The 12,482-nt window shown below is 44.0% G+C and overlaps 1 protein-coding gene across 2 annotated transcripts in view; it reads left to right on the forward strand.

The window, feature by feature from the left end:
• The window catches only part of LOC141131399 (transient receptor potential cation channel subfamily M member 7-like), a 202,535-nt gene that overhangs the window by 111,178 nt on the left and 78,875 nt on the right, over positions 1-12,482 (forward strand). For both annotated transcript variants that reach the window (XM_073618613.1, XM_073618614.1), the window contains exons 19-20: positions 2,745-2,888; positions 5,695-5,823. In XM_073618613.1, coding sequence (XP_073474714.1) covers positions 2,745-2,888; positions 5,695-5,823 — 273 coding nt within the window. The remainder of the gene's footprint in view (positions 1-2,744; positions 2,889-5,694; positions 5,824-12,482) is intronic.

Genomic DNA, 12,482 nt, shown 5'->3' on the forward strand with positions numbered 1-12,482 from the left:
AAAAAGTCTCTATACTCTAGCAGTATTCGAGCACGCTCTCTTTTATGGCCCTGCATTAGGGACTGGGAGTGAAATTGGTAGCCAGAATTACTAATATGGTTTGGATGTCATCTCCTCATCATGGCATTGCTGAAGGAGTAATTGTGTCCATTCAATCCCTCCCTTGTTGTTCTAACCGTGGGCGGATTGAGGCCTAATGCTTTCTATATGTCATTTTACAACTTGAACTTGTTGGAATCAGTCCCTTTATTTGGATATATTAAGCACACATCCACTGGTGACCGAGTGGTTGTGGTACAGCCTGCTGGACACAAAAAAAAAAATCTTTTTTGCCGAGAGTATCTTTTCAGGATAAATCTTCATCCTATTATCCTGATGAGGAGATTTGAGTTCTGAGGTGACTTTTATCCGATTCTTCCAATACATCCAGCCAATCTGGGATGATCAATCCTTTGGCTACCATTTCATGGGACCCCCTACTTGTTGCTCTAAATTGTTAGGTTGCTCTCTCATTTGGATCCCAAGACAAGGTCCTGAAGAAGCTTGATATGTAAAACGCATTGACCTTGTGGATCTTTAAATAAGGAGATCTGTAAATCATACATATTATGAAGGAACTTTGGAAGACGTATACCAAATATTATGGGAATTATTTTCCGTTTTCTTTTTTTAATGTTTGAATAAAATTGAATAGAAAGATTTTGTATAAACACTGTGTCATACATTGTACCAGTAAAGTCTGTTTTTCTTTTCTTTTTGTGTATAATATTAGGATGTGGTACATAATGCAGTGGCATTCTACATGATAACTGAAGAAATGTGTAAAAAAAAAAAAAAAAAAAAAAAAAGAAAGAAAAACTTTAAGGCCTCTACAAAAAAAAAGCCACAGTAGCGTTAGCTGTAGAAAGCTGTAGCTGTAGAATGTGTTTTGCAGCAGCGTTTTTTAGCAAAAGTATACTTCCGCAGTAAACCGGATTTTGGCAGTGGTATTGCAAATTATCAAAATGCCTTAATGTGTGGGTGTCAGTCTGGAAGTGTGGGCATTTCTAGACAGACTGCATTTAAATGCAGAGGCTCCTAGGTACCTCGCACATGTGATGCTGAGTCTCAATGGTTAAAAGCCCTGAAGTCCAATTAATAAAATAGGTGCACCAGAGCAAATTACGAGATGACCTGATCAGATCCTCCAGTCTCCTCTATGGAGCGGTGAGTGTCAATGGACATGTGTCCGTTGACACCCGCTGACATCCAATCCTGTCCACTAAAAACAGACGGATGAGGATCATTTCAGAATGTTTTAATTTGTATTTTTTTCCCTTTCGGGGGGGACGTTTAGAAAACAATGTATGTGAAATTCACTATACATTTGACTGCAAGTGTGTTTCCTGATGAATATGTTTTAATATAAAGTGAAGGATTCACCAACATATTCACTGCTTTATATGTTTGCCCCTTAATGAGCGAGGTGTGTACTGAGGCCCTATCATAGCTGTAGTGCAAAAGGGTTGAATGTGAAAGATAGTGCTTTCCCTGTACCTTCATTCCTGATGGCAGAATCATGCAGCAATGAAAAAGATGTTGCAATAAGAGTGCTTTCACACGGAAAGCACTGGCCATTCGCGCTAAAGTGCCACTCGTTTTAGCGGCGGTTTAAGCAGCGCTTTTACTTCGCTTTTTGGCCGCTAGCAGGGTGCTTTTAACCCCAAAAAAAGGGTTAAAATCTCCCGTGTTGTGCTTCCAAATTGCTTTTCAGGCTCTTCGAAAGCGATGCCCATTCATTGCAATGGGTAGGGGCATTGTGGGAGAGCTGCCAACCCACCCCAAAGATGCTGCTTGCAGAACTTTTCCGAACAGCGCACCGCCTGGGTGTGAAAGCACCCATTGCAGAGAATGGGAGGTATTTTTCAGGCGCTTTACAGGTGCTATTTCTAGCACTGAAACGCCTGAAAACTGCCTCAGTGTGAAAGGGGTCTAACTGCACAGTAGGAAATGAAATGTAAATTCACATAAGGCTGAATCCTCCAGAAGGGAGCTTGTGCAAGGCAAATAAACAAGTTTGGTTTAAGGCTGGTACACATAGGCCAAATATCGACTGGTTCAATGGAAACTGGTCGACGTTTGGCCCATGTGTACTGCAGCCTGTCTGACAGAAGCTGATCTAATTACCGGCTTTTATCGAACAGGCATGCTGGAAAACCAGCATTCGATATGTCAGTACTGATCAGTGTGTTCTGACGGGAAGGGGGATGAGGGTGGAGGGGGGTTGGGGAGGGGCTTGCGACAGTAGTCCCCCTGTCAGAACACACTAGATCAGCAAGGAAAATCATTGCACTAACATTGCTTAGTATAGCAACTGTTCAGTTTTTATTTTTCATACAGCCCGCTGGGTTGAAAGAAAAAAAACCCTCCCCGTGTGTACCTAGCATTAGGGTGCATTCACACTTGCGAATGCACCTGCACTCCGATTAGATTTAAGAACCTTAGTGGGGGTTCATGCATTTTGCTTGGGGGGGCAGCCTCATTGAAAGCCATCAAAGACTGCTGGCTCTCACAGCTAAACACGGCCACTCGTATGTAATCTCCCATGCAGCAATCACATGCAAGATGCCGCTTTTATATAGGGGCATTAAAGTGGAATAGGTAAAAAATTACTATAATACTTCGAGTTTATGAACATGAGATGTACTGCAGGCAGCTCTGAAAGCATGCACATTCGCTTATTTGCTTTGTTTTATATGTTTTAGAATGTATTTAGGGAGGTCCAGGTTTTTGACAATGCCGAAGTTAAGCATGAAATCGAGATTCAGACAAAAACTCGAAGACTTCCTCTTGCTCAGAAGTTCTATGCATTCTATCATGCCCCAATTGTGAAGTTTTGGTTTAACACGGTAAGCATTGATAACTTTTTTTTTTTTTGAGTCATTAGTTTTAGTTGTTACGGATGTCCTGCAGCGGTGTTACTTGTAATTCCCTTATTAATGAGGGTACACGTTACCTGTATGGTATATGACCTGCCCTTACTAGGTTGGACACCAAGAAGATCTAAGCAGCATTCACGTTTAGCCATGCTGGAAATCCCTGCAGCAAGAATCTACAATGCAATGATAGGCTGTTGGAGGCTGCAGCTATTCGTGCACAGCCAGCGATTACCTGCAGTGATGGAAGCACTTTGTATACTACACTCCTGTGCAAATGCATCTTTAGTCCTCCACTGAGTGCTGCTCCCATGAACAAGGCAATACAAGTCTCTGCTTTTATGTTACACTTTTCCAGACTGGTTTAAGCTTGACTGGTATCGGACACATAGGTAAATTCTTACATCTGATCTTTTTTGAGTGGGGGGGGGGGGCTCTTTACCACCTTCTGTGTAAAAAGTGCTTCCAGTAATGCTCCCCAAACCTGGCAAGGATCCTAAGGCCCAGCTTCCCTAATTAACACATGTTAAAATATCGGCGAAGGTATTGGCCAGATGGCTACAATCTGCAATTACTGTACTGATAGGCTTTATGTCGGACAGATGTACTATTAAAATTATAGGATTATTTGTTAAAATACAAATGCAACACACTATCCCTGGGACTAGGGTGGTGGTCTCCCTGGACACGAAAAAAGCATTTGAATAACCTTACCTTTTTCTGATACTTCCCAAATTTGGTTTTGGCACTGAATGTATAGTGGGAGAGGTTACTGTAAAAGGATTGGCTGCCATTAGTGCTGTTAGGTTAGGAGATGCAAGCCTTATTGCATTCTTTTGTCATGTTATTAACACTAATGCCGCATACACATGGTCGGAATTTCCGACAACAAATGTTCAATGTGAGCTTGTTGTCGGAAAATCCGACCGTGTGTATGCTCCATCAGACATTTGCTGTCTGAATTTCCGACAACAAATGTTTGAGAGCTGGTTCTCAAATTTTCCAACAAAATAAAACTTATTGTCGGAAATTCCGAGCATGTGTACACAATTCTGACGCACAAAATTCCACGCATGCTCAGAATCAAGTAGAAGAGCCGCACTGGCTATTGAACTTCATTTTTCTCGTCTCATTCCGCGTTCTTCACGTTTGGAATTTCCAAACATTTGTGTAACCGTGTGTATGCAAGACAAGTTTGAGCCAACATCCGTCGGAGAAAAATCCACGGTTTTGTTGTTGGAATGTCCGATCCTGTGTACGTGGCATAACTGTTTAAGCCCTGAAGAAGGGGGAGACTTTTTCCCCCAAAATACATTGGCTGTATCTGCTAATCTTAACCAATAAATGTTTCAAAGTCCTTTTAAGTGAACTTTTATACCAGGTGCTGCTCCGTACACGTCCAAGACTCCTCCTTATATTGTCGGCACACAGTAAAATGATTTCTAGATACTATGCTTCCCTAAATCAGACCAAAGCCAATGCCTGTCATCCTTTTAAAGATGGTTGGCATGCTCTTATATATGATCTGTCAGAGGCGGCTTGCAATGAAGTGCTGACTTTATATTTGTACACGATTACATCCTCTAAAGGTAAATGATACCAATGAGATCTACACCAAACCTTATACTCCTGTCAGACTATATAAAATGAGAAAGAGAGATAATCCAATCTGTCATAAGTGTCAGAAAACTGAGGGGACCTTCTTCCCTATGGTTTGGAAGTGTGGCAAGATTGGGCCTTTTTTGTTGAAAGTTACATATTGTATTGCAGATAACTTTAGACTTCCACATGTATGCAACCAATTAGAATGCTTAGTGGACATTATTGAAATGACTGGCCTGTATAGGGTCGCAAAAATATTTCTTAGATTGCTTTATTTTTATGCAAAAAAAACTATTAAAATGTCTATATATACAGACTAAAAGACCTGAAAAGAACAAATTGTAAGGGAAGTATGGGAATTAAAAAAAAAAAAAATGACACATGACTAGGTGAATGCAGCATCAGTCCCCAGCCACTTCTAAGACCAAGAAGCGAGTAATCACATTACCACTGATCGCTCAGTTCCTAGTCTTCAGTGAGCAGTGACTGTCAGTCACCGGCTCTCTGTTCTGCCCCTCCAGCACTCACTGCAGTGCCGGGCTGTGCAGTAAGTGGCTGTCACAGCAGTTAAATTGATAAAGAAATATCCACGGTACGATACACACAATAACTGGATTGTTTTATTAATGATGGATACTGGATATGTTACTATAAAATGCTGATCCATATAACAATTGTATGTACAAGTGAATGGGCTGCCCTATGGGTGACACGTGGAAACACGTGTGAATAGCACCTTAAGAATTGCTAACAGGAACCCACGTTCTTGCTAAGCAGTATGTGAACAAGGCCTAAAACACAAATCTATAAAACAAGAAAAAACAGAAAAATAGCTAAGGAGCTGAAGGGCTTAACTAGGGCTGAGCAGGTTTAACCAAGGGTTAATAAGATGCATAAGTAGACACAAACAAAAAAAATGTAAGATTGCTTTAACTGATCTTCAAATGGGGGTACATAGCATGCCCCAGTTCTGCAAGATGTTAACAATAGAGAAGGCAGGATACGTACCCCAAAAATGCTAGCTCTCAGTAAATACAAATAGGATAGGATTTTGAGGTAAGTTCAAGGATTCCCTCATTTGTTGCCAAAACAATGAATAGTTGTGTATTATTTTTTCTTTATTATATTGACTTTTTTATCCTGATATTGGTTAAATATTTAATTTTTTTTCTTACAGTTGTTCTATTTGGCATTTCTCATGCTTTTTACATTTGTTGTTTTGGTGAAGATGGGACACCTGCCTTCTCCTCAGGAGTGGCTTGTTATTGCTTACATTTTTACATATGCAATTGAAAAGATACGAGAGGTTAGTGCACTTCACTTTTTAACCCGTGCTTATGGTTTTGCTTAGTTTTAACATAAAGTATAGAATGTTTTATCCAAATTCAGGTTTGAAAGCCTCGCATTGTATTTCTTCTTTTTGTTAATGCCTGCATGATTATTTGCAGTGTAGCATATTGTTCCCATCAGTGATTATCAAAAGTTCTCTCCCTCTACTGTACTGTGAAAGTTTTTATTAGAGCTTGGACAAGACATAGCAGCATCTAAGACAAGGTTTCTGAACCAGGGTTCAGCAGAACTTTAGGGTTCAGTGAAGGGTGCCCAGAGATTCCACTGCAATCTACCAATCAATGACAGGCAGCTGACAGGTAGATCACATCCCCACTGCTGACTCTATCACTTCCAGCATGCAGAGTGGTGCAGGCAAGCAAGGAGTGTCTCTGCTATTCCCTGTTGGACCCTCACCCCCTGCTGTCCATCCCAGGTGCTTTAATGTGACATCACATTGGATGGGCGGGAGAGGAGTACCATCAGGGAACAGAGCACCAGGACTATTAAAACCTCTTCCATATAGAAATGCCGACACGTCGCTGTGAATCAGCTATGCGATTGTACTTTATGAAAAATAGGGAAATACAGTCAGTAAAAATCCAACGCATTTTTGCTGTTTAGGCCCTAATCATGTCTAACATTCAACACATCTTGTATAGTCCTTCAAATCACTTGTGTACAAAAAAGGGGCAGGGGAAAGGAGGACATCATTATCCAATCAAAACCCAAATTCCACCAATTTTAGTGCATATTAAAAATAATAACAAGTTGTATATTGTCCACAGAGCATAAAATATAGCAGGGTAAACAAAAAGAAGTCCCATCTGCAGTTTGCGAGAAGCCATGTGGGGGACACAGCAGACATGTGGAAGAAGGTGCTGTGGTCAGATGAGAACAAAATTGAACTTTTTGGCCTAAAAGCAAAACGCTTAGTGTGGTGTAAAACTAACCCTGCACATCACCCTGAACACACCATCCCCACTGTGAAACATAGTGGTGGCAGCTGAATACAAATATACGCCAGACTTTTCACATATTTATTTGTAAAAAATTTGGAAAAGCATTTATCATATTTCTGCCGCTTTGCGTTGGTCTATCACATAAAATCCCAATAAAATACATTTACGTTTTTGGTTGTAACATGACAAAATGTGGAAAATTTCAAGAGGTATGAATTCTTTTTCAAGGCACTGTAAATACAAACCCTGCTTGTATTGTAGTATTGCACTTGGAAGAATGTGGACTACATAAAAACAACACCCCGATAAGTAGAATGCATCCTTTCAATGACACAAAACAGGACATGTTTACTTTTTTTTTTTTTTTTGTAATTCCTTTATTTTCAAGATGATACAGTTTAACAGTCAAAAACAGATGACAGTAGTCATAATAAAAACAGAAACGTGTAACAGGGTTAGATGTTATATCAGCAGTGTCAAATATCGATTCCTCCGGTTATGCACTCTGTAGTATACATGTAAGGGTGAAGCTGTGTGAGGAAGCTGTCTGTGCGCTATACTGGGGAGGCTTCCAGACTGTTACCTTAATAACCCACTACGGCTAGTATAGCTACCAAGGCCATACAGTAAGAAACACATTCACAGCTGTCTGGGAGGGTTACCTCCTGAGTACCAGCTGAGCCCAGCCATGGGACACAACAGACGGGTAATGTAAAATAGGATATTCATATTATCTGACTAAACCAGCCCATGACTGGGAGCAAATTAGGGAAGGGAGGACAAGGGGAGAGAGGAAGGGTGAGGGGGACAGGACTCCCCGGAAGGGGGGAAGGAGGGGGTAAGGTGAAGGGTAGGTGAAAAGGAAGAGGGGGGGAGAGGAAGACGGTGCCTCCCGACTAGGGAGTAACTCGAGCCTCAAGGATTAATCAGGCTGTGCAACCTCTCGGAGGTATGCTTCGGTGTAGATGTAATGTTGCCATGGTCGCCATGTCTCCCGAAAGGCCTCCTGCCTACCGTACAAGGTGGCAGTGAGATCCTCCGTGTTTCTTAGTTCATTCACCTTGGCAAACCACAGGGATTTCGTTGGTGGAATCTCCGATCTCCAACACAAGGGGATGCATGCCTTGGTGTTTAATAGCTGGATGGTAAGGGAGGCTTTGTATTTCCTGATGAGTTGCTTAGAGGGTTGCAGCAAGCAAGCCCCAAGATCCCCCTCCAGAGTGACATCAGTCAGGTGCTTGATCGTGCGTGCCACCTCCAACCAGTAGGGTTTTATTTTGGGGCAATCCCAGAAGATGTGGAGCATCGTTCCCTCCTCTGCACCACATGGCCAGCAAAGACTGGGGACTTGCGGGAAGAAGCAGTGCAGAGTAGTAGACACTCTGTACCATCAGGTCATAATTTTATAGCAGGTCTCTTGGACTCTGGTGGCTATGGATGACTTCCGCGAGCTGACGTGATATGCCCAGGGTCCGTGCGCACCGACGCAAAAAGTTACGCAGTTGGAGACTGCTCCAGAAGTCCAGCGGGGGGTCTGTAGCAGACACCCCTACTTCTGCTGTGAGTTGGCCTGGGCCTAGAATGTCGTGAAGGTGAAGACGCCCCCCCGCAGTCAAACGCCCAAAAATAGCATTTAGACGGCCAGGTGGGAAGTCCTGATTACCCAAGATTGGCACCATAGGGGAGGGCATCGGGGATACTGAGGAGTGTCGGAAGGCATCTCTGGCCACCTGTATTGTGCTGCCTAACGTGGGATGGTCAGTGAGGTCCCTCGGCAGAGGGGTGATGATCCATGACCAGCTCTTGGCCATTTCGTCTGAGTCCCCCAACTCCATCGCCACCCACTGTTTAGCCTCTGCGTGGCAATGCCAGTCGGCCACTCTAGTAAGATGTGCTGCCCTGTAGTAGGCCTTCATGTCTGGTCTGGGAGGCCAACTCCGCCCCTGTGCTTTGCCATATGGAGGAGTTGCAGTCTGATACGCGGTTTACGATGCGACCAAAGTTGCGAAACATCGAGTCGATTCGCTTAAAGAATGGAGGGGGGGAGGTGGATGGAAAGGGCTTGTAATAGGTATAATACCCTAGGCAAGGCGGTCATCTTAATGGCATTGCATCGTCCAAACCATGTTAAAGTAAGGAAATGCCAGTGGTGGAGGTCCATTTTGAGACGAAGAAGTAGTGGGGCGACGTTCGCCTGATACAGGTCAGAAGGGTCGGCGGTAAGGTCGACTCCCAATTAGGAAATAGTGTTGGTCACCCAGCGTAGTTGGTATTCTGAACGCAGGCAACGGACAATGTCTTTGCCCACTGTGATGTTAAGGAGGGAGGTTTTGGATAGGTTGATTTGAAACAGAGAGGGCCCCGTACTCCTGTATGGAGTGAAGTAGGTGAGGGACCAAGGTGAGTGGGTCTGTTGGGAAGAAAATTAGGTCATCCGCAAAGGTGGCTACTTTGTGGGACCCAGAAGATTTGTGATAACTGACAATGCCTGTATTCCCACCTATTCTGCATAAGAGGGGCTCCAGTGAGAGTACGAAGTTCAGCGGGGACAGGGGGCAGCCCTGTCGTGTACCGTTGCAAATGTTAAAGTAGCTGGACCTTGTCTCATTGACTGCAGCCGTAGGGTGGGAGTAAAGAGACAGGATCCAACTGAGCATCTGCAAACGAAGTCCAATGTGTTCTAGGGTGGCCTGTATAAAGGACCAATCTACACGGTCAAAAGCCTTCTCCGCGTTGGTTGACAGCAGGAGAAGGGGTCGCCCTGATGTCTTGGCCGCATGGATTAGGTTTATCACCCTGATGGTGTTATCACGTGGTTCCCGTTGCGGTACGAAACCCACTTGGTCACTATGGATTAGACTTGGTATATGTAAGAGTATCCAATTGGCCAGTATCTTGGCGAACAATTTTAGGTCGGTGTTCAAGAGAGCTATCGGGCGGTAGCTCCCACACGGCAGTGTGGGAGGCTCTTAAAGTGTCTATCGGGAAGGAATTGCCTTCTGTGATGTGGCTAGGTATGACTGTGGGGTAAATCCCCCAGCGGAGTTAGGGTCATCAGGCGGTGGCCTGTCTAAATCATAGAGGCCTTCATAGAAGCCAGAACTCCGGTGCCATATCCGATTATTTGGTCACTTTTTGGCCAGAGGACGTCAGGATGTGGGAGATATAGGTTTTGGTGCGGGTAAGGGGTTCGTCTGTACGATGTGTTCTCTCCCGTTTAAGGCGGGCCCCTATTTTAATTAGGGTGCCCCTTACAACCGTCTTGTGGGCCTCCCATACCGTCAGGGGGTTGGCAACTGAGGCTTTGTTAATTTAGAAATATTCCTGCAGCGTGGCCAGTACCTCTGAGCGGGTCTCCTCCGATTGCAGCAGAGCCTCATTCAATCTCCACTAAGGAGGTGTCCGGGTCACTGGGCCCAACTGAAGCGTCAGGTGTATCGATCCATGGTCCGAGAAAGAGATGACATCAATGGAGGTGGACACCACCCTAGATAAGTCGTTATGTGACAACAACAAACAATCTCGAATAGGAGTGATGGACTTGGGAGAAAAATTAATAGTCCCGGTCCTGGCGATGTAGCAGTCTACAGGGGTCTATCAGACACAAGGCGTGGAGATCTGCTTTCATGTGCATACGAGAGATGTGAGGCGTCCAATGATGGATCCATCGTACAATTGAGGTCCCCCCTGAAAATGAGCATCCCCTCCCAGAACTCCAACAGCTGAGATAGCAGCTTCCGCAGAGATTGCGGGTGATCCATGTTGGGGAAGTATACATTGGCGAAGTAAATAAAACAGGATCCCCTGATGAAGTCACGTTATGACGTAACGCGTAGGGAGTGGCCGGAGGTTGAAGTGCACCGGAGGTGATGTGAGAGTGGCGTCCAGACGCCTTAGTAGCTGATTTATGCCTGATTTTAACATTACATTGTAAGAGTCCAGCTTTATTATTGAAATAAACCTTTTATGCTTTAATATACTACACTATTGGTGACGAGGTCGTATGAGGACTTGGATGGGAAGTCTAATTCAGGTGACGTACTTGGTGGAGCAGAGGACCCCCTAGTGGTGGATATCGATACAACGGGATCATTTCCTATCTATGGGTTTAGGCTGGTACTTCAGGTGGTCGTGCATATAGTGGAACGGAGGACCCCCTGGTGGTTGGAACAACAGAACTGATCCCCGTTTATTACTACATGCTGATTTACCAAGTTATGAAGGTGAGGGCTCTGTGAGCTCACTTTTTGGATTTATACCTCTCCTTGCCCGCTGTTTCTGTTGGAACTACTTATGCATGATTCCTTCTTTTAGACATTTTTTGATGACCTAATTAAGAGACTATTATCACTCTGTATCTTATGCCCTGGGATTGATTTATTTATTTATGGATATATTTTTAACACTTGCACTGTTTTTATTATTGAACTAGAAATACTTTAGGTTCACTTATTATTGAACCAAAGACACTGTAGGTTCACTTACTGTATTTAGTGAAAAGTTTTTTATATTTTTGCTGTAGCGCGGGATCACGTTATGGTTTTAATTACTGAGAGTGGATTGTGATACACTGTAAGGTTCTGCTGCAGACAGCTGTTTTTGATTTATTAGACTGCACTTTAGTGCACTACATGCACTTTGTTATTTATTAGTCATTCATTAATTTTATTTTAATATTTGGTTTATAGGAGTTTGCATACAGCACATTTTAGTAGCGCGAAGGCTTTTTCACATATACATTGGCGAAGGTGACCTGCACGTCAAACACTTTCTCCCTTTTAGGAGAAGGAAGCGGCCCTGTGGATCCACCCACTGCGCCCCAAACGTCCACGGTACCGACTTTGCCAGGAGGATGCTGACCCCCTTGGACTTGGAGATGGGTGATGTGCTGTAGTATGCTGTCGGGAAGGCCCCATTGGTCAATTTAGGAATACGTTCACCATGGAAGTGCCTTTCCTGTAAAAAAGCTATTTGAGTTCTGCCTTTGCGCAAGTCAGCTAGGAGCTGCGCGCGCTTTTCTGGTATGTTGAGGCCACGTACATTAAGGGAGGTGACCTTTAGGATGCCCATAATGCCGTTTAGTATGGTGGTGACCACTGTTAACAAAATGAAAAAAGTAGTGGTCCCTAGCCAGGAACCTCACCTAGTCGAGGGGCAACACCACTGGAGGGAGAAAGGGGTATTGAGAGGGAGAGAGGAATAGGGAAATGAGAAAAAGGGGGGAGAGGGAGAAGGGGTAGGGGGAAACTGGTCTTCAAATGCGATTACTCTATGGACCCCCGATTTAGCACTAGTGGTGCCCAAACGGGGGGCCGCCCTAATTGGGGGTGGTCAGAGCGGTAAGGGTTGCTTTAAACCAAGCAATGGTATAAAAATGGAAACAAAAGAATCATTACGTTAGGCGATGCACAGGATGAGGGCAGTGAGAACCACATAAAAGGTAACATTAGAACCAACTTAACAACATATATGAACAGCTCTTATTAACAACTGGTGCTTATGCAGCAAATAATGAGGTCTAGCATCTGTAGCCGCACAGTGTTGATGCGCCGGGAGCGATCCCTGGAGCGAAAGGACTCCGCGTGCCCAACATACACTAACAGGTGCCCCCCAGGCACCAGGACCGGGGCACCATCCTCGTGTGTAAATAGACACTTGCTGTATTAAGGAGAAA

Source organism: Aquarana catesbeiana, linkage group LG03, assembly GCF_042186555.1.
Source record: "Aquarana catesbeiana isolate 2022-GZ linkage group LG03, ASM4218655v1, whole genome shotgun sequence".
NCBI classification, from domain to species: Eukaryota; Metazoa; Chordata; class Amphibia; order Anura; family Ranidae; genus Aquarana; species Aquarana catesbeiana.